This window comes from Salvelinus alpinus, chromosome 9 (genome assembly GCF_045679555.1).
Source record: "Salvelinus alpinus chromosome 9, SLU_Salpinus.1, whole genome shotgun sequence".
Taxonomy (NCBI): Eukaryota; Metazoa; Chordata; class Actinopteri; order Salmoniformes; family Salmonidae; genus Salvelinus; species Salvelinus alpinus.
In genome coordinates, this window is record NC_092094.1 from 21,544,588 (window position 1) to 21,567,911 (window position 23,324).

Sequence of the window (23,324 nt, forward strand, 5' to 3'; positions counted from 1 at the left end):
TCCAAAAAATATTTCCTCTTGGCATAAGTTGGTTCCGTTAAATTTGTATTTGTTACAAGATTTCTCAAGTAAGCCCACACCTTCCAAGCTGAGTTCTGCTTGTCTAGCTTGCTAGCTAAGATTTTGAGAGTATGATGTTGACATGATCAGTCCAATCAAAGCTATGGTAGATATAATGTGATTTGACGTCATTTTATCAGTGGTCAATGACCTTGAGCCTTCTTGGATGGGCACTTCTAATGTAAATCTATGGCAGCACCCAAGGTGCTTAAATTCCCGAGCTCTCCCTGTAGGTTTTGCGGTGACGTAGTGTCCATGAGTGACAGAACACTGAGCCAATCATGGCACAACTAGAGAACATTACCAACCCCTACGCTCCGTATTTTCTGCTGGCTGCCCTACCACCACAAAAAGCTCTGAGCTAGGCTGAAACACCTGAATTTTGGAGCTGCCTAACTCAAGAAAGCAAAAAAGAAACTATGCGGCTTTATTATCTCAATTATAATTGTTTTACATTGTCTGCAAACTGATATGTGACACGTATTAATGCAAAAAAAAAGAAGAAAAAAACAGGCAACAAAAAGGTGAGACTAAAAAACAGGTGAGGCTCGGCCTCACCTGCCCTGAATGACAGGTCGTCACTCTTCCGCATACAAAGTATCTGCTCAGGTGTAAGTTGTCGCACTGAAGACACTCTTTAGGAAAGGATTGACAGACTCTTGGTGAAGTATTACCAAGAAAAACACTGTCCTGGCTCATAACACGACCCAAAGCCTTTTCTTTGCCTTCACTGATGGCATATCTTCCACTGTCACAAAGTATTCCAAGTAGGACCCCATCTGCAACAGTGAACTTTTGACCAACGATCTGGTCAAGCTGCTTGTCCAAACATCCTTGATTTCCACAGATCATTTTTTTAAACATTGAGACACTACAGACGACATCGTGTTACTGTAGGCACCTGGTATCTTTTAAGTGATAATGCCCTCGAAGCTGGTGTTTGGAGGATATATTGGCTCGGGTGTCGTTAGGCCCGAGACGAAGTCAATATATCCTCCAAACACCAGCTTCGAGGGCATTATCACTTTAATGCAACAGGTTACCAACATATTCAAATAATGATTAACATATTTTCATTAAAAACTTTATTTTGATGAATTTATTCATACTATTTCATCCTTCCACAAGATATAGTCCCGACTCGAATCTAGGATTACTAGAGACACGACCCCGTCATTCAGTCTTTTTGTTCTGTATCTATGGACCCGACCCAGTCATTCAGTATTTTTGTTCTGTGTCTATGGACGCAACCCAGTCGTTCAGTCTTTTTGTTCTGTATCTATGGACACGACCCAGTCGTTCAGTCTTTTTGTTCTTTATCTATTGACGCGACCCAGTCATTGTCTTTTTGTTCTAAATGCTCCATTGCCATACTGGGTGGCAACGTTCTTATCCCTTGCTTGCTAGCTAGCCAACTACGGCTAACCTACAGTCACGTCAAAAAGTGCAACCAGAATAACAGCAAAGTAGCTGCATTTACCTTTGTTTTGACTGTTTTCTTAAACAGAAGCTGGAAAGACTGCAAACTAGCTGCATTTCGTTGTACTTTTTTGTTGTTGTTGTGTATATCCGTAAAAATCAAGCCAGCTGATTCAAGATTTCGACTGGCTGAGAAACGCTGCCTGCCTGTCTTTCTCGTCCTGACTCCCGACACATTCATTACTTTGGGACAGCATAATCGAATTTGAATTATTGAAACAATTTAGCAAATGTCAAAGAGACAGACAGCAAGGTGTATACAAATCTCCGCTATTGAAAACGAAATGTAAGTCTAAAAGAAATGTGAGATAATATCTAGATGCTTTTTATAGTGGAGATCAAGTTTATAAGTTCCCTGGCTGGGCTAATGAGACAGTGGATTGCACAGTCAGAGGGAACAAAGTAAATGGGCATTTTGACGTCATAGATTTAGTCGGTGGCAATTTGTGGAATGGACACCGGCTGGAATGCGGTTTTAACCAATCAGCATTCAGGATTAGACACACCCGTTGTATAAATGCTCATAACCTCACCCTAAATTCTTCGGTTGTCTGTCCCACTTCTGGTGAAATGAAACTGAAAGTCAACGCTCATGCCCTATTTGGGATCCTTGGGACGTCCCTATCCCATTTAAAAATGGTTAAGGGTAGGGTTTGGATTTGGATTAGGTAAAGGTTATGGTAAGGGTGGAGGTTAAAGTTTTGGGTAGGGACGTCCCAAGGAAGGATCTGAGGTGGCTGACCTTAAAATTACCTCTGCTTTCGACATGAACAATCTGGCATTTATTGAAAATTCACTCCTCTCTTCTGTTGATATGATTAACATAAGGTTTTGCCTTACATGGACCCCTCTGCTTTTTTTTCAACTGTGTTGTATGTAAAACATTAAATAAGTATATCGATGTAATAATACTAATGGTCACATGATGGAACTACAGTGTTGCAAAGAACATTAACTTTTGTTACAATATACTGTCTATCATATTGGTGTAACTTATAACACAGGACACTTTGTGGGAACTTTGCATGCCTACATTGAGTTTTATTTGGAGTTCCCTTCCCTACATTCAATTATGATTTGTAATTCAAGAAATCATTTCAAATACATCAACTATGGAAGAGATTGGTTAGTCAGTAGACCTAACAGGTAGCCTATAAAGAAGGCTTATAGAGAGAGCAAGTAAAGTTGATGTTACCTGAGCTGTGTATGAGTCAGCTTTTAAAGTTACAAATACAGAAAACCCTCCCTGTTGTAACCTACTGCATTGCAAATTCATACTCATTGTATTACAGTAATGATGAACATTATAATTGTAATTGACAAGATATGTTGTATAGTTGGCCTATAGAAACCAAGATCTGTAGTTTCTCCTTCAGGCAGGAGAACTTCTCAGGAGACACCGGTTGTAGGGGAGAGTGGGTTAAGTTGAGCCACTTTTTACATTCAACATCACTCTGTCAAGGGAAATATAGTATTCTTTCTAACAAAGATATCTACATATATTTCAGGATGTTGTGTATCCCTGGAAATAATCAGAATTCATGTAAACATTACAGTTTTTAAAACATAGTGTCCAAAAAAAGTGGTCTCTTGTCACAACTTACTATTGGGTAAATTAAATGAAATATTACCGCTACCTTTTTAAAACCATGTCTATATTTATTTCCCAAACATAATTCAACACAATCATGTAATTTAACCTTGTGTTAACACCTAACAAATGCTTATTTTTACACTTTTAACATATGACATAACAGGGCCTGGCTTATCTCAGAGAAATACATTTTTTTGTGCAAATTGAGAATTTCTGGGATCTTTTATTTCAGCTCATGAAACATGGGACCAACACTTTACATGTTGCGTTTATATTGTTGTTCAGTGTATTTCCTTTATTAGACAGAAAAACCCTTGAGGAACGGCCCTCAGAGCTCTAAAAGTTGTTAAGAAGTTACATGCCAAATATACAGTTCTGTGCAATGTCACAATGGATAAGCAGTATCTTTACTATTAAAGGTAGACTCCGCAAAATGACATTGCCACGAGCAGCACCGCAGATATTGAGATGCAAGACTTCGCTCATTAATTAATTTGTCTCGCTTCCTACTCCACTTGCTCATAACACAGGGTCTGAAATAAGAATGCAACAGTACAGAACATTGAAAATGTTTTAGAGAAACTATGAACTAAGGCACTTTCATGTGTACATACTACAGATGTACATGGACACAAAGCAACAGTCAACAGGCAGGACTCCACTGCTAACTGTATATAATGGCATATAGAAAGACAACACAGATTACAACAGGCTCATGTTCATTAGGACACTGCTGCAAAACGGAAAACAAAATGAGCGTTTCTTATTGGGTTTGTTAGTTTTCTTCCGTTTGGTGTCTGATGAATACGACCGAAGTTTGGGTGGGACACCTGCAAATTCCGTGGCTCTGTTCTTTGGACCTTTGAATTTCTACAACCTTTGTTCTAAAAATCCCATTAAATTCTAACAAACAAAATCTTAAACAAAAATGATTACAAAATCCAGAAAGGGTTAGTAATCCAGAATTCAAATCATATTCACTTTTAATATACATGACATTTTGGCAACAGACAAAAATAAACCTGTTGCAGTTTGTATGCCAAGGAAAACATTGCTTATTGCAAACTTGAGACAATGCTTTTTGGAGTCCTTGTTCTTTAACCAGATGCAAGCTTCCCAACACATGCACCCATCAGTCTCTTGTCTTCAGCTACACAGCACCTTTAAAAGAGACCCGTAGAGGGCACTGTCACAGGGGAACATACAGTTACAGTATGAGGAGGTCATTTCCCTTGTGATGGTTAGTTGTCACATGCACCCACCAGTGGAGGCTGCTGAGGGGAGGACGGCACATAATAATGGCAGGAATGGAGTGAAGGGAATGGTATCAAACACATGGTTTTCATGTGTTTGATACCATTCCATTCTCTAGATTATACTCCATTCCATACATTATTATGAGCCGTCGTCCCCTCAGCAGCCTCCACACTGACACCCACATCATGTGACATGGTCTTCAGTGAACATGTGAGTATGCAATCCCCACGTCCACATGTGCTGCGTCTACTCCTCTATTCAGCTGGGATCTGGCACACATCAATCATTCAAAAGGGGGTTTATAACCTAAATGTACTAACAAAGTCCTGATGGAGAATCTAAGCATCAGTCACATCTCCCCCACAGCATAATGGACCGGCCCATCTCCCCATCCACAACACAAGGATTAGCCTACAGGTCAGAAGGGGCTATGGGGATGGGATATAAAGCTCCTAAAACACTGACAAGAAGCAGTATGAACAAAATGGGTCTTTTACAGTAACAGTCAGTCCAGCATTCCATCTTTGGGAGTTTACTGCCATGAGTTTAGGGAGTCTAAAAGAATGCTTACATTGCAGAAGGAGGGAGAGAGAGAAACAAACATCCATGCTGTAAAAGTATATGTCGTCTTTGGACAGAGAAAGCCAGGCATTGTGTGTTGTTGTAAACCAAGCTCTGGTGTGCTTTCTATACTCTGTTTTATATGCAAACCATTCTCAACCGCTCCCCTTGAATCTGAAGACAAAAAGCCAACGAAGGTTCGACACAGGTCTTCAAGAGTATATAAACATTTTCACAGGATTTCCATAACGGGTAATATTTCACAGTGGTTGTATCCTCTTGTCTCCTTCCAGACCTTGTTTAGAACTATGATGCTGCGATAAAACTATAGCGATATAAAATCAACATGTAGGCAATCTTGTAAAATCTCGTAACATCATTCTCAGAACTTTTGGGAGGTGCGGCCTAGTCCTTGACAAAAGTGTATCCAGTTCATTTGTACTCTTCTGTTGCCAAGTGCACCAAATAAACATCTCATCATCTACTGTCCAACTATATATACAGTATATACAGTTGCAGCAAAATACATTGGCACCTTTGCACTTTTCTTAAATAATTCCCTATTTCTTCTCAAATAAGTAGACACTTAAAAAATAAATAAACTGGTCTCCACTCCTTATTGAATTTTCAACATTGCAGAACCAATTTTATATTTGTGAACTTAAGTTTACAATTTGAGAAAATAAAGAAAAATGGCATGGACAAAATGATTAGCACCCCAGAGCTTGAATTTGGTTACACAGCCTTTGGCCAAGATAACTTCAGATAAATGCTTCTTGGAGCCATCAGTGAGCTTGCTGTACCTTTCAACTGGCAATTTGGCCAACCTTTCTGCAGCAAACTGCTCTAATTCTTCAATGTTTGAGGGTGCCCTCCACCAGCGGCTGTTTTCAGATTCCTCCATATGTTATGGATGTGATTCAGATCTGAACTCCTCGCTGGCCACTCCAGAACAGTTCAGCGTTTCTTCTTGAACCATTTCAGGGGTGCTTTTGACGTGCGTTTTGGATTGTTGTCCTGCTGGAAGACCCACAACCTTAAAGAAAGACACAATTTTTGGACACTGGGTTGAACATTGAACTCCAAAATACCTTGATAATCTGCTGATTTCATGATTCACGATGTCTTGCACACGTTCAAGGCCCCAGTACCAGAGGCAGCAAAGCAACCCCACAGCACAAGTACTAGCTCCTGGGTGCCAATAATTTTGCCCAGGCCATTTGTCTTAAGTTTACAAATTTAATTTAAATAAAGTTTACAAAAATAAAACAAGTTCTGCAATGTTGAAAATTCAATAACAAGATGTGGAGACCAAAGGTTTTTTCCAATTGCAATTTATTTGAGAAGAAATTGGGAATTATTTAAGAAAAGTGCAAGGGTGCTAATATATTTGGCCAAAACTTTATGTGAGAGTGCATCCTTATGATCACACACATATCTGAACTCTTGCCCTCCCTGCTTCAGTCTCAGCTATAAACATTAGCTACATCCAAACTTCCAACAGCTTTCAAATGGTGGTTTGAACTTTCACAATTGACAGCTTATATTTCTGAGTGGCAGTAAAGCCTTACGATCAGTACTCTAAATCTAAGCGTTGTCCATCTAAGTGAGAAGCAAACCATAGTCAGGTTCAGCTGACACGGACTACATTTCCCATAGTTCCCCTGGCTGAGTAGTAAGCAAAACAGAATTGCAACGTGCACTACTTTGTTTCTTTAGCGTTCATTCTTTTGTAGTTCTCTAGTTTTTGTAAACTACCAGAGTCGTTTCTCTAAACTCAAAGGAGGCCTTGTGATTTGTTGTTCTGTATACAGTAATGATCAAGGAGAAAAAGGTGACTTATCTAGCGATGCTAGGCATTTCAGCAGATTCTACAGTATTTTCCATATGGATCTTGACAATTTTTTGTCTGTTAAATAGTTAGTCACACTGAAACATGCCCCTTTCTTTGTGGTAGTTCAGTCTGTCTAGCAGACCTGAGAATGTTCCTGTTTTCATTGTTAATAAATGTGGTTAACTTACTGGACACTGGTTAACTTCTCGACACAAGAAAACACATCTTTCTCACAAAGCAAACAACTACAGCATCCTCAATATCCAGGTAATGGACTGTTCTTATACTGTCTTACACAATATTGTTACTATTATTATTATCTATAGACAATGATAACATGTTGCTACTATATGTAGTCAGAGACACTCTCCCAGTTTCCTGTTGGTCCATGTTCCCATCCCAGAGTTCAAAGTTCACATGGTGCACGACTTGTCTAGGGGGTCTTGGGGAGGGTGTACAGGGGGAGGGTGAGCCGGGCCCGTCTTGGGCAGCACCAGGGGCTTGGGCCTCAGGGCAGGCGGCTTAAGCTGCACCCCCATACGGGGTCCCACTACCGGCTTGAAGGTGCTCATGGTGTCGCTGGAAGAGCTGGTGCTGCGGCACATCGGGGGCCCCCTGGCCTCGCCGGTCTGAGCCCTCAGAAGGATGTTGTGGAGGGGGCTGAGGGACTCGCTGGAGCTGGCTGGGGTGGGACCCCCGGTCGACTGCCTCTGCTCCAGTGTGTCCAACACAACATCGGGAGCGTGCTTGGCCGAACTCTGCCTCTCTAGCTCCCGCAGCTCGTTCAGCGCCGTGTTCATCGTCTCCTCTATGTCCTGCAGGGAGGGAGAGAGAGGCAAATCAAGGGAGGAGAGAAAGAGAAAAGAACGATAGACAAGTTAAGGGAATACAGTGACATCACACCACCAGCATGCATCATACATACAGTACATGTATGTGAGCACCGTCAGGATAAGAGTGTTGCTTAAGACTGAAATCCCTGGGTATGTTCCTGACTTAAAATAAGACAGGATGCAGCGATGACAGGACATTCATCCGAGCATCTCCCAGAGACCGACAACCCAACGGAGAGAGACATCGTCCTCTCTCTGATCCTCAGCTTCCTAATTAGAAGTCTCTCCACACTGCTGATGGCTTCTCATGCTTTCGCACAATGCACACTGCTACAGCCAAGATGTGCTACATTGTTATCAGAGCTCTGATAAGGTAATTGGGGCCTGTGCCGACAAAGTATTACCATGCAGACACTGACGCTGCTTTGTAATAATGACTTTCTATTTTCTGTTCTGACACGTAGCACTCGGACCAAATTAACAGCTTTTGTAACTGTACGTGACTGTGCGGAACATTATAAAAATAGTTAGTCTCAAAAGCTATTTTACTCAACATCAATGTCCCAGAATCTGTCTCTGAAGCTATTTGATGCTGTAACAGGCACGAACATAGTATTTTTGATATTCTTACTAGTACTGAAGTTGCTGATAGTAGTTTTTTTAAAGAAAGTTTTGTTGCAATGATCGTGATATGTGGTCGTCTTGTCTCCCCTACTTTAGCTGACTGAATTTATTGTAAGTCACTCTGAATAAGAGCGTCTTGATAAGTATAAAGAAAAACTAGATTGTTAATGTGTTTGGGAGTGTTGTGACAGAGGTGTTCAGTAGTAGCATAACTCAGAGTAAGCAGACTAACTAGGTTGACAGGGCGGGGCAGGGCTGTGCTGCTGCTGGTGGAGGGAGGTGCGCTCGTCCCGCGGTGCTGGCGCTGACCTGTGCAATGGTCTCCGGATCCAGGGGCTTGCCACCACCGCGCGGGTGGGGGTCCTGGAACACGGCCGTGTACTGGCCCGAGCTTGTGGAGCGTCGAATGGGCGGGCTCTCCATCTTTTTCAGTGACTCGTGGCGGCTGATGTTGGTCAGGCTGCCGTGGCCTGTTCGACGCCGGTGCTCAGGGCTGTCCATGGGAAGCTGTCCGTGGTTGCGGCTCCGCAGCAGGTCCCGGGGGCTGAAGGCGTGACCCAGAACCGGGGAGCCCATCTCAGGCGTGTGAGCCTGGCCCCCTTGGGTCTGCTGGGAGGGGTGCACCATACAGTTGACATCATTGGGGCGCGCCGGGGGGCAGCGGGAGGGGGGCTCCGTCCTCTTCTTATGCCTGCTGGGATATGGGAGAGGGCAGGAAGAGACAGACGGACACTGAGGTCAAGTCTATGGGTTTTAGCTAAACCTTAGAAATGTTGCAGTGTCTGTAAACAGCCGTGGTAATGTAGTCACACAGATTCTTAGTCAGTATGGGGTAATGTACAGTCACACAGATTCTTAGTCAGTATGGGGTAATGTAGTCACACAGATTCTTAGTCAGTATGGGGTAATGTACAGTCACACAGATTCTTAGTCAGTATGGGGTAATGTACAGTCACACAGATTCTTAGTCAGTATGGGGTAATGTACAGTCACACAGATTCTTAGTCAGTATGGGGTAATGTACAGTCACACAGATTCTTAGTCAGTATGGGGTAATGTACAGTCACACAGATGCTTAGTCAGTATGGGGTAATGTACAGTCACACAGATTCTAAGTCAGTATGGGGTAATGTAGTCACACAGATTCTTAGTCAGTATGGGGTAATGTAGTCACACAAGATTCCTAGTCAGTATGGGGATATAGACTCTAGACAGAGTTGTTGAAGCCTTCTGTCAATGTAGTGTTCAGACGTAAACCTATATGTCAGTCCCAAAGTGCTCCTAGTAGCTTGTTCTGAGGCAGGGCTCCAGCTGCAGCACTGAGAGGCCTGCAGGCTGGGTCTTTATCTGAACCTTTAGCCACACAGTGCCGCCTTGCCTGCCCCCCTGCCTGCCTGGGAGAAGGTTCAGCTGGCTCAGCATTAAAGCTGTCCTCCATCTGAACCTGCTGTCTCAACACACCCTCCTGACTGAACATAGATATACACCTGACCTGCCACACACAGGTGTGCATCCCTTACGCATGGCACGCACACAGAGACCTAGTAGCACACAGGCACACTCACGCACGCAGGCACACAGACACGTACAGTACGCGTCTGGGTCTTGCCTCTTCACAGTAACTAATGGTCCCCTGAAGCCATCTCATTCCTCTGTAATGGGCCGGCAGAGTGGAGCAGCCCATCATCTCTACTGGGGCTCTGATAAGACCCTGCTCTGCTCTGCATATTTATGAAACCCAGCCTAGCAGGGGGCCGTCCTATAAAGTCCCATTAGGCTCTGTTCAAAAGTAGTTCACTGTAGAGAGAATAGGGGGCATTTGGGAGACAGCCATAATGTTTCATCCCCCTACCTAATCAGCACCAAATGTGATAGGCTGCCTGTCTGGCAGCAGTGTCGGGGGATGATATGATAACAGAAATATATAAAGATATTTAACCATAGAGAGATAACAATTTACGATTGTTCCAGTGGATATACTCTGAGGAAAAAGTTAATTGAAAGATGGTTATGAGAGGAGATACAAGTATTTTGAGGATTTGATAAGGGGTGATAGGGGACTTTTTCATTCACTAACTGTTTTTGTTCGGTCCTTTTTAATTCTTCAATAAACCATTGAGAGATGACAATTTTTGCCTCACCACTAACATAATATCAAACTAATATTCCCTACACAACACCAGGCAGAAAACCTAAATCAATTACTTGTTATGCAACGACACAGAAACTGACAAATAACATCTACTAAAGGGGTTTAACATTTGTCCAAATGGGTATTGTTGCGCTGTAGCCTGGTCCCAGATCTGTTTGTGCTGTATAGCCAACTCATTCAGTCATTAACATGCCACAAGACCATAGTAGTCGGCAAGACAGCACAAACCGATCTGGGACCAGGCTAGCTGCACAGTACTTCCTGTCTCATATCTCAAAACCTTTATCTCCATCATGAGTCATTCTGGGCTGCCGAGTGGCGCAGCGGTCTAAGGCACTGCATCTCAGTGCTAGAGGCATCACTACAGACCCTGGTTTGATTCCAGGTTGAATCACAACCGGCCGTGATTGGGAGTTCCATAGGGTGGAGCACAATTGGGCCAGCGTCGTCCGGGTTTGACGACCGGGGTAGGCCGTCATTGTAAATAAGAATTGGTTCTTAACTGACTTGCCTAGTTAAATAAAGGTTAAATAAACAATAAAAATGAGTCTAGCAGCTATTCATCCCTTAATCATCCTTCCTAGGCGTGTTTCAAGTCTCAGTCTAATTCCTGCCTAATTAACACGGTCTGTCTCAACCACCGTCATTAAGAGTGGAGATTCATTATGGAGGTAAATATGGGACATGATGTGTTCTGATACAGATGGAGGACTGACTGGGGATTTGTGGAGTAAACACGTGCAGGGGTAAACACGTGCATGGACTCTTCATGACCAGTAGGGGGAGTAAGATCACAACTCAATCTATGGACAGGCTTATAGAAAGGAAAACAACTGCTACAGTACAATCTACAGACAGTCATTGGGTACTTATAAACCATATTATAATATGAATCATGACTGCCATGTTTTCCATACTATTGATAATGTCATACAAAAGCAAACCAGATAATACAATAATGTTCTCTGGTTGACTACAATTCTAGGCTGTAATTACTGCTGTTGTATAATAGAAATGCTGTAAATGGGAGTAGAAGGAGAGAGATCTAAATAAAGCCAAAGATATGAATGATTCAACAGTGCTGAGCCATAGAACAGTAGAGAGGGAAAGAGAGAAAGAGAGATGGAGGGAGGGTGGGTGGGTAGAGAGGGATGGAGGGAGGGTGGGAAGAGAGGGAGGGATGGAGGGAGGGTGGGAAGAGAGGGAGGTAGGGGTGATAGAGAGGGAGGGATGGAGGGAGGGGTGGTAGAGAGGGAGGGAGGGAGGGTGGGAAGAGAGGGAGGGATGGAGGGAGGGTGGGAAGAGAGGGAGGTAGGGGTGATAGAGAGGGAGGGATGGAGGGAGGGGTGGTAGAGAGGGAGGGAGGGGGTAGAGGGAGGGAGGGGGTAGAGGGGGAGAGCGGGAGGCAGGGGGAGAGAGGGAGAGAAGGAGGGAGGGGAGAGAGGGAGAGAAGGAGGGAGGGGAGAGAGGGAGGGAGGGAGGGAGAGGGGGTAGAGAGGGGGAGAGAGGGAGGGGGTAGAGAGGGAGTAGAGAGGGAGGGGGGGTAGAGAAGGAGGAAGGGGGGGGGGTAGAGAAGGAGGAAGGGGGGGGGTAGAGAAGGGGGAAGGGGGGAGGCAGGGAGGGAGCAGGGGGTAGAGAAAGTAGTCCTGGGTCAAGGGGTAGAGGGGTGCCAGGGGTAGCGAGGGAGGGGATAACAAGGAACATTTCTCCAGCAGAGAGAGGTGAAGTGAGCAAGCCTTTCAATAAAACACTATCTAAACTTATAGGGATGATGCCAGTAGCAGATTTCTCAAGGTTGCCTACTACGTCACACAAATTAGAATGCAGCAATGAACAGAAGAACGAGTGAGAAAATACTGTCGCTCTCCCAGAAGCCTTTATAGTCCCTGCCAAAAAGATACGCCAGGAGTGTGTGTGTGTGTGTGTGTGTGTGTGTGTGTGTGTGTGTGTGTGTGTATGAGTCTGCCCTAGATTGCTCTGAGAATGACAACTATGAAATAACCCCTCTAATGTATTTACACCCTGATGTTGACTGAAGCAAACCATCTGAAAATGGACTTAGATTACCCACTGACTGGGACAACTCATCATCAACGATGATTCTATTGGCCATTAGGCTGAAAGTAGGAGCGCTGACCTAGAATCAGGTCTCAGTTTAGCTGACATGCTTAGCCGACAGGTTTAGCAGACAGGTTTAGCAGACAGGTTTAGCAGACAGGTTTAGCAGACAGGTTTAGCAGACAGGTTTAGCAGACAGGTTTAGCAGACAGGTTTAGCAGACAGGTTTAGCTGACAGGTTTAGCTGACAGGTTTAGCTGACAGGTTTAGCTGACAGGTTTAGCTAACAGTGTGGATGACCCTGCATGTAAGATGACATCTGGTCCGACTCATGTAGACTCACTGACTAACTCCAGTACTGTCCCTCAGTGTTAGTCAGTGAAAGAGCTGCTTCCTGTGCTTGGCCCTCCTATGTTGAACATAATAAACGGCTCTCTATCCACCGGATGTGTACCAAACTCACTAAAAGTGGCAGTAATAAAGCCTCTCTTGAAAAAGCCAAACCTTGACCCAGAAAATATAAAAAACTACTATATCGAATCTTCCATTCCTCTCAAAAATTTTAGAAAAAGCTGTTGGGCAGCAACTCACTGCCTTCCTGAAGACAAACAATGTATACGAAATGCTTCAGTCTGGTTTTAGACCCCATCATAGCACTGAGACTGCACTTGTGAAGGTGGTAAATGACCTTTTAATGGCGTCAGACTGAGGCTCTGCATCTGTCCTCGTGCTCCTCGACCTTAGTGCTGCCTTTGATACCATTGATCACCACATTATTTTGGAGAGATTGGAAACCCAAATTGGTCTACACGGACAAGTTCTGGCCTGGTTTAGATCTTATCTGTCGGAAAGATATCAGTTTGTCTCTGTGAATGGTTTGTCCTCTGACAAATCAACTGTACATTTCGGTGTTCCTCAAGGTTCCGTTTAGGACCATTATTGTTTTCACTATATATTTTTCCTCTTGGGGATGTCATTCGAAAACATAATGTTAACTTTCACTGCTATGCGGATGACACACAGCTGTACATTTCAATGAAACATGGTGAAGCCCCAAAATTGCCCTCGCTAGAAGCCTGTGTTTCAGACATAAGGAAGTGGATGGCTGCAAACGTTCTACTTTTAAACTCGGACAAAACAGAGATGCTTGTTCTAGGTCCCAAGAAACAAAGAGATCTTCTGTTGAATCTGACAATTAATCTTGATGGTTGTAAAGTCGTCTCAAATAAAACTGTGAAGGACCTCGGCGTTACTCTGGACCCTGATCTCTCTTTTGACGAACATATCAAGACTGTTTCAAGGACAGCTTTTTTCCATCTACATAACATTGCAAAAATCAGAAACTTTCTGTCCAAAAATGATGCAGAAAAATTAATCCATGCTTTTGTTACTTCTAGGTCAGACTACTGCGATGCTCTACTTTCCGGCTACCCGGATAAAGCACTAAATAAACTTCAGTTAGTGCTAAATACGGCTGCTAGAATCCTGACTAGAACCCCAAAAATGTATCATATTACTCCAGTGCTAGCCTCCCTACACTGGCTTCCTGTTAAGGCAAGGGCTGATTTCAAGGTTTTACTGCTAATCTACAAAGCATTACATGGGCTTGCTCCTACCTATCTTTCCGATTTGGTCCTGCCGTACATACCTACACGTACGCTACGGTCACAAGACGCAGGCCTCCTAATTGTCCCTAGAATTTCTAAGCAAACAGCTGGAGGCAGGGCTTTCTCCTATAGAGCTCCATTTTTATGGAATGGTCTGCCTCCCCATGTGAGAGACGCAGACTCGGGCTCAACTTTTAAGTCTTTACTGAAGACTCATCTCTTCAGTGGGTCATATGATTGAGTGTAGTCTGGCCCAGGAGTGTGAAGGTGAACGGAAAGGCTCTGGAGCAACGAACCGCCCTTGCTGTCTCTACCTGGCCGGTTCACCTCTCTCCACTGGGATTTTCTGCCTCTAACCCTATTACAGGGGCTGAGTCACTGGCTTACTGGTGCTCTTTCATGCCGTCCCTAGGAGGGGTGCGTCACTTGAGTGGGTTGAGTCACTGATGTGATCTTCCTGTCTGGGTTGGCGCCCCCCCTTGGGTTGTGCCGTAGCGGAGATCTTTGTGGGCTATACTCGGCCTTGTCTCAGGATGGTAAATTGGTGGTTGAAGATATCCCTCTAGTGGTGTGGGGGCTGTGCTTTGGCAAAGTGGGTGGGGTTATATCCTTCCTGTTTGGCCCTGTCCGGGGGTATCATTGGATGGGGCCACAGTGTCTCCTGACCCCTCCTGTCTCAGCCTCCAGTATTTATGCTGCAGTAGTTTATGTGTCGGGGGCTAGGGTCAGTTTGTTATATCTGGAGTACTTCTCCTGTCTTATCCGGTGTCCTGTGTGAATTTAAGTATGCTCTCTCTAATTCTCTCTTTCTTTCTCTCTCTCGGAGGACCTGAGCCCTAGGACCATGCCTCAGGACTACCTGGCATGATGACTCCTTGCTGTCCCCAGTCCACCTGGCCGTGCTGCTGCTCCAGTTTCAACTGCTCTGCCTGCGGCTATGGAACCCTGACCTGTTCACCAGACGTGCTACCTGTCCAAGACCTGCTGTTTTCAACTCTCTAGAGACAGCAGGAGCGGTAGAGATACTCTTAATGATCGGCTATGAAAAGCCAACTGACATTTACTCCTGAGGTGCTGACCTGCTGCACTCTCGACAACCACTGTGATTATTATTATTTGACCATGCTGGTCATTTATGAACATTTGAACATCTTGGCCATGTTCTGTTATAATCTCCACCCGGCACAGCCAGAAGAGGACTGGCCACCCCTCATAGCCTGGTTCCTCTCTAGGTTTCTTCCTAGGTTTTGGCCTTTCTAGGGAGTTTTTCCTAGCCACCGTGCTTCTACACCTGCATTGCTTCCTGTTTGGGGTTTTAGGCTGGGTTTCTGTACAGCACTTTGAGATATCAGCTGATGTAAGAAGGGCTATATAAATACATTCGATTTGATTTAGTCATAAGTAAGGCCAGGTACGCAAAACAGTTTTTCCTCTATTGGAACTCATTCTAGATTCATCTCCATTCCACAGAATGTTTATATTTCTACATTTCATTATTTTTTTAACATGCATCTCTAATGTCATGTAGCCCTTTTGATCTTTTAAACTGTAGTTGACCACAGAGCACAGTGGAGTGGGTGGTGGTAGTCCAAGCCAGAGCCAGCCCCTGGCAGCCAGACACAGAAATCAGGCAGTTATTGGTTTGGCTGTGTGTCATTAGCGAGATGCCTGAGAAGATTCCACAGTGAGACGTCAAGGTGTGCTGTTCCAGTAGGCTAGGGGGTGTGTGTCATGCAATGTAAAACAGAAATGCTTGTTTCTTGTTGGAGTCCAAGTTGTCCCCCCCATGTTTCAGTCCATATTCTTCTGTTTGGTGCTTAATAAATACTGCCTCACTATGTAAGGTAGAGAGAGGTGAGATGTGGTTGAGCTCACCTGCCAATGTAGGCGTCAGTGATCCTGGTGTCAGTAGGAGAGCTCATGTCTTTTCCTGAACACTTGTCCTCAGCTCCATGGCCACTGCTGGCCTCACTGTCAGCCTTCTGACTAAGTGTGTCTGAGAAATTATCATCCCTGTGACATGCACACACACACACACACACATGCACGCAAAAGAAGACAAAAAGACAATCCGGCAAAAGTCCAAGCAATGTTTTTATGCAACAATAATTTAGAAGAAGTCATCTGATACCACAGTGAATAGTTTAGAAGATAAAGTCATCTGATACCACAGTGAATAGTTTAGAAGATAAATTCATCTGATACCACAGTGAATAGTTTAGAAGATAAAGTCATCTGATACCACAGTGAATAGTTTAGAAGATAAAGTCATCTGATACCACAGTGAATAGTTTAGAAGATAAAGTCATTTGATACCACAGTGAATAGTTTAGAAGATGAAGTCATCTGATACTACAGTGAATAGTTTAGAAGATAAAGTCATCTGATACCACAGTGAATAGTTTAGAAGATGAAGTCATCTGATACCACAGTGAATAGTTTAGAAGATAAATTCATTTGATACCCCAGTGAATAGTTTAGAAGATGAAGGCATTTGATACCCCAGTGAATAGTTTAGAAGATGAAGTCATCTGATACCACAGTGAATAGTTTAGAAGATGAAGGCATTTGATACCACAGTGAATAGTTTAGAAGATGAAGTCATCTGATACCACAGTGAATAGTTTAGAAGATGAAGTCATCTGATACCACAGTGAATAGTTTAGAAGATGAAGGCATCTGATACCACAGTGAATAGTTTAGAAGATGAAGGCATCTGATTCCACAGTGAATAGTTTAGAAGATGAAGGCATCTGATTCCACAGTGAATAGTTTAGAAGATGAAGGCATCTGATACCACAGTGAATAGTTTAGAAGATGAAGGCATCTGATTCCACAGTGAATAGTTTAGAAGATGAAGGCATCTGATTCCACAGTGAATAGTTTAGAAGATGAAGGCATCTGATACCACAGTGAATAGTTTAGAAGATGAAGGCATCTGATACCACAGTGAATAGTTTAGAAGATGAAGGCATCTGATACCACAGTGAATAGTTTAGAAGATGAAGGCATCTGATACTACAGTGAATAGTTTAGAAGATGAAGGCATCTGATACCACAGTGAATAGTTTAGAAGATGAAGGCATCTGATACCACAGTGAATAGTTTAGAAGATGAAGGCATCTGATACCACAGTGAATAGTTTAGAAGATAAAGGCATCTGATACCACAGTGAATAGTTTAGAAGATGAAGGCATCTGATACCACAGTGAATAGTTTAGAAGATGAAGGCATCTGATTCCACAGTGAATAGTTTAGAAGATGAAGGCATCTGATTCCACAGTGAATAGTTTAGAAGATGAAGGCATCTGATTCCACAGTGAATAGTTTAGAAGATGAAGGCATCTGATACCACAGTGAATAGTTTAGAAGATGAAGGCATCTGATTCCACAGTGAATAGTTTAGAAGATGAAGGCATCTGATACCACAGTGAATAGTTTAGAAGATGAAGGCATCTGATACCACAGTGAATAGTTTAGAAGATGAAGGCATCTGATTCCACAGTGAATAGTTTAGAAGATGAAGGCATCTGATTCCACAGTGAATAGTTTAGAAGATGAAGGCATCTGATTCCACAGTGAATAGTTTAGAAGATGAAGGCATCTGATACCACAGTGAATAGTTTAGAAGATGAAGGCATCTGATTCCACAGTGAATAGTTTAGAAGATGAAGGCATCTGATACCACAGTGACTAGTTTAGAAGATAAAGTAATTTGATACCACAGTGAATAGTTTAGAAGATGAAGGCATCTGATACCACAGTGAATAGTTTAGAAGATGAAGGCATCTGATACCACAGTGAATAGTTTAGAAGATGAAGGCATCTGATACCACAGTGAATAGTTCAGTGCATTGAGTTCAGTCAAGCATTCCTGACTAGCCTCTCCTCCAGGCTCATGTTGACTTATAGGCCTGGATCTATTATCCTTCCATTAGTAGTGGTGTGTCCAGGGCTGCCAGGCAGCATGACCAGAGCCAGCTGTATGGGTTATCTCAGTGGGCTGCGTGCGTGACTGAGCTGAGCGCTAGCTGCATACACTATAGATGGTGACTGATCTTGTCAGGTGGTAGCAATCAGAGCTGCTTAGTAGCCACAGAGCCTGGTTGAGTGGGGAATAATGGACTGGACAATAAACCACACACACACACACCTAAGGTTGCAAAGCACAGGAATATTACCGGTCATATCCTAATGTTACTAGTAAACTACTGGAACTTTTCAGAAAATTCCAGTAACTTTGGTAAATTACCGGGGGTTTGCAATCCTACACACACACCACAGATTACCGACCATTTCGAATCCCACCGTACCTTCTCCGCTATGCAATCTGGTTTCAGAGCTGGTCATGGGTGCACCTCAGCCACACTCAAGATCCTAAATTATATCATAACAGCCATCGATAAGAGACATTACTGTGCAGCTGTATTCATCGACCTGGTCAAGGCTTGCGACTCTGTCAATCACCACATTCTTATCAGCAGACTCAACAGCCTTGGTTTCTCAAATGATTGCCTCGCCTGGTTCACCAACCACTTCTCTGATAGAGTTCAGTGTGTTAATCGGAGGGCCTGTTGTCCGGACCTCTGGCAGTCTCTATGGGGGTGCCGCAGGGTTCAATTCTCGGGCCGACTCTCTTCTCTGTATACATCAATGATGTCGCTCTTGCTGCTGGTGATTCTCTGATCCACCTCTACGCAGACGACACCAATCTGTATACCTCTGGCCCTTCTTTGGACACTTTAACTAACCTTCAGACGAGCTTCAATGCCAAACAGCTCTCCTTCCGTGGCCTCCAACTGCTCTTAAATGCAAGTAAAATTAAATGCATGCTCTTCAACCGATCGCTGCCCGCACCTGCACGCCCGTCCAGCATCACTACTCTGGACGGTTCTGACTTAGAATATGTGGACAACTACAAATACCTAGGTGTCTGGTTAGACTGTAAACTCTCCTTCCAGACTCACATTAAGAATATCCAATCCAAAATTAAATCTAGAATCAGCTTCCTATTTCGCTACAAAGCATCCTTCACTCATGCTGCCAAACGTAAAACTGACCATCCTCAACTTCGGCGATGTCATTTACAAAATAGCCTCCAACACTCTACTCAACAAATTGGATGCAGTCTATCACAGTGCCATCCGTTTTGTCACCAAAGCCCCATATACTACCCACCACTGCGATCTGTACGCTCTCGTTGGCTGGCCCTCGCTTCATACTCGTCGCCAAACCCACTGGCTCCAGGTCATCTACAAGTCTCTGCTCGGTAAAGCCCCGCCTTATCTCAGCTCACTGGTCACCATAGCAGCACCCAACCGTAGCACGCGCTCCAGCAGGTATAACTCACTGGTCATCCCCAAAGTCAATTCTTCCTTTGGCCGCCTCTCCTTCCAGTTCTCTGCTGCCAATGACTGGAACGAACTGCAAAAATCACTGAAGCTGGAGACTCATATCTCCCTCACTAGCTTTAAGCACCATCTGTACATAGCCCATCCAACTACCTCATCCCCATACTGTATTTATTTATCTTGCTCCTTTGCACCCCAGTATCTCTACTTGCACATTCATCTTCTGCACATCTACCATTCCAGTGTTTTAATTGCTATATTGTAATTACTTCGCCACCATGGCCTATTTATTGCCTTGCCTCATTTGCACATGCAGTATATAGACTTTTTCTACTGTATTATTGACTGTATGTTTGTTTATTTATTCCATTTGTAACTCTGTGTTGTTGTATGTGTCAAACTACTTTGCTTTATCTTGGCCAGGTCGCAGTTGCAAATGAGATCTTGTTCTCAACTTGCCTACCTGGTTAAATAAAGGTGAAATAAATCAAATAAAATGTGCATGCATGCTACGTCCACACAAGTATCACAAGAAGGATGACTGAGGCCCAGCAATCTGATACACAAAGCTCATCTTACTGTATTTCACCCAAGTGCTTCTATACACAACATGAAGAACACCTGCTCTTTCCATGACATAGACTGACCAGGTGAATCCAGGTGAACACTAGGATACCTTATTGATGTCACTTGTTAAATCCACTGGATTGTGTATGTGTGCCATTCAGAGGGTGAATGGGCAAGACAAAATATTTAAGTTCCTTTGAACGGGGTATGGTAGTAGGTGCCAGGCACACCGGTTTGTGTCAAGAACTGCAACGCTGCTGGGTTTTTCACTCTCAACAGTTTCCTGTGTGTATCAAGAATGGTTCACCACAAGGACATCCAGCCAACTTGACTGTGGGCATTGGAGTCAACATTGGCCCTGTGGAACGCTTTTGACACCTTGTAGAGTCCATGGCCCGACGAATTGAGGCTGTTCTGAGGGTAAAATGGGGGGGGGGGGGTAACTCAATATTAGGAAGGTGTTCCTAATGTTTGGTAAACTCAGTGTATGTCACACTGTGAATTTGTTTAGTCGTGATATCCGCCCACTAGTGCCTTGGAGAGAGTTTTCCTGGACCAATAGCTCAGCTCTGAAAGAGGATACAGATGCGGACAAAGAGCGAGACATCACTTTATCCGGGCTCCTTTTTGGGGGCTGAGTGTCTCAACACTGTCTCTGAGCCCTAAGAACCAACGCACCCACACACACAAACTCAGCAAAAAAATAAACATCCCTTTTTCAGGACCCTGTCTTTCAAAGATAATTTGTAAAAATCCAAATAACGTCACAGATCTTCATTGTAAAGGGTTTAAACACTGTTTTCCATGATTGTTCAATGAACCATCAACAATTAATGAACATGCACCTGTGGAACGGTTGTTAAGACACAAACAGCTTACAGACGGTAGGCAAATAAGGTCACAGTTATGAAAACTTAGGGCACTAAAGAGGCCTTTCTACTGACTCTGAAAACATCAAAAGAAAGATGCCCAGGGTCCCTGCTCATCTGCGTGAACGTGCCTTAGGCATGCTGCAAGGAGGTAGAAGGACTGCAGATGTGGCCAGGGCAATAAATTGCAATGTCCGTACTGTGAGATGCCTAAGACAGCGCTACAGGGAGACAGAACGGACAGCTGATCGTCCTCACAGTGGCAGACCACGTGTAACAACACCTGCACAGGATCGGTACATCCGAACATTACATCTGCGGGACAGGTACAGGATGGCAACAACAACTGCACGAGTTAGACCAGGAATGCACAATCCCTCCATCAGTGCTCAGACTGTCCGCAATAGGCTGAGAGAGGCTGGACTGAGGACTTGTAGGCCTGTTATAAGGCAGGTCCTCACCAGACATCACCGGCAACAACGTTGCCTATGGGCACAAAACCACCGTCGCTGGACCAGACAGGACTGGCAAAAAGTGCTCTTCACTGACGAGTCGCGGTTAGCTTTCACCAGGGGTGATGGTCGGATTTGTGTTTATTGTCGAAGGAATGAGCGTTACACCGAGGCCTGTACTCTGGAGCGGGATCGATTTGGAGGTGGAGGGTCCATCATGGTCTGGGGCGGTGTGTCACATCATCATCGGACTGAGCTTGTTGTCATTGCAGGCAATCTCAACGCTGTGCGTTAAAGGGAAGACATCCTCCTCCCTCATATGGTAACCTTCCTGCAGGCTCATCCTGACATGACCCTCCAGCATGACAATGCCACCAGCCATACTGCTCATTCTTTGCGTGATTTCCTGCAAGACAGGAATGTCAGTGTTCTGCCATGGCCAGCGAAGAGCCCGGATCTCAATCCCATTGAGCACGTCTGGGACCTGTTGAATCGGAGGATGAGCGCTAGGGCCATTCCCCCGAGAAATATCCGGGAACTTGCAGGTGCCTTGGTGGAAGAGTGGGGTAACATCTAACAGCAAGAACTGGCAAATCTTGTGCAGTACATGAGGAGGAGATGCGTTTCTCTGGCTAGCTACTAAACAATGTCTCTCTCACACGCTTAATGAGGGTGTAACTCCCATTAGGCAGGGATCATTGCCAGGGCAGGGGGAAGGTTGCCAGTGTGAAGGTGCGCTTGGGGTTTGTCGGGGGGGGGGGGGGGGGGGCGTTGATTGAGGGCAGAAGGGGTAATTAAGGACCCCTAGAGAACAGTTGTTCATCATAGAGTGGGTAGGACAGACAGAGGCCCCCAGCCTGCAGCCCAGGACCTTGCTTCACACAGCCCCAGAGCCTTGGCCCCTCAGAGTCATTGTTAGTAAGAAAAAGCCGTGATTAATTCAGAGGAAGAACATTAAAGATGGACGGATGTCGTCACTTTCACTCTGAAAAGGAACCCCAAATGGGATTAAGGGAGGGTGGGTCTTCTCTGTTAAGAGTGAAAATAAAATGCTAAATACAATGTGATTGAGTGACTGATTGGTCAGTTACGTGAGTGAGCAATAGCTTGAACAGGACGCAAGTTGTAATGAGGAATCCGCTTCAAGGAAGTGGACAAATTTACTGCATACAAGAGTCTTCTCTAAACAGCAGTCTTATGTATTGTTAAGGGAGTTGTGGTCTAGACTTCAAGGATGAGGAAATATTGTGCAAGTACCATTATTGGAGAGCAACTACAAATCCTGCCCCACTAACGATTCCTGTGCAAAACCACCTGTAGAGTCTTTAAAAAATCATTGATTTAATTCAAAATATTGTTATGTCACCAGATGTATTTATATTACCTGTCCACTGATGTCTGAAATGGAATAAGAATATGAATATGAAGAACATGTAGATAATAAATGTGCCAGTGTCTCCTCTAGAAGCTGTGTGTCTATGGGCTGCATACTCACATGTCCTGCACCACGATGTACTGGTGAGGTACCAGGCCGTCAATTCCGTTGTGCCGTCCCTCCCACCAGTCGTCCGATGCCCGCTGGTACAGCAGCAGGGAGGCGCCCTTCTTGAAGCACAGCTCTCGGGCAGAACGCCCCACGTAGTCAAACTTGGCAATTGCTTCGATGGGCTCGCCCTCTGCAGAAGAAAACGAGGAACACACAGTCAGGTATGTCTGACAAAGCTGATAAAGTACATGAAGGAATCCATTTTTGTTTTTAGCAGAGTGGTGTCATAAGAGTATAAACATTTCTGGCAATTATATGTCACGATTATGTATGTCTGAATGATGTCACAAATGGGTCTGGTATTATTGATCTGAGATTGAAAGCAGCAGTCAGTCTATTTTAGTTAGTGTCAATAACAACCGAGCTACACACAGTCTGCAGACGTGTTGCTGTGCGTTTTGCTGCCAACTTTACTTTACTTTGCTAGCTGACAACTTTACGTTTTTTTTTTTTTTTTTTTTTAATTACCGTTTATATTTT

General features: G+C 44.1%; 1 protein-coding gene across 5 annotated transcripts in view; it reads right to left on the bottom strand.

The window, feature by feature from the left end:
• Window positions 1-3,336: 3,336 nt before the first annotated feature.
• The window catches only part of LOC139583969 (SLIT-ROBO Rho GTPase-activating protein 1-like), a 194,079-nt gene continuing 174,091 nt past the window's right edge, over window positions 3,337-23,324 (bottom strand). For 2 of the 5 annotated variants that reach the window (XM_071415451.1, XM_071415453.1), the window contains exons 19-22: window positions 22,794-22,974; window positions 15,935-16,072; window positions 8,552-8,933; window positions 3,337-7,600 (exon numbers count right to left, since the gene is read on the bottom strand). In XM_071415451.1, coding sequence (XP_071271552.1) covers window positions 7,199-7,600; window positions 8,552-8,933; window positions 15,935-16,072; window positions 22,794-22,974 — 1,103 coding nt within the window. In that variant the 3' untranslated portion in view covers window positions 3,337-7,198. Of the gene's footprint in view, window positions 7,601-8,474; window positions 8,937-15,934; window positions 16,073-22,793; window positions 22,975-23,324 lie in introns of all 5 variants that reach the window. The other 3 variants (XM_071415450.1, XM_071415452.1, XM_071415454.1) reach the window with 2 other exon arrangements.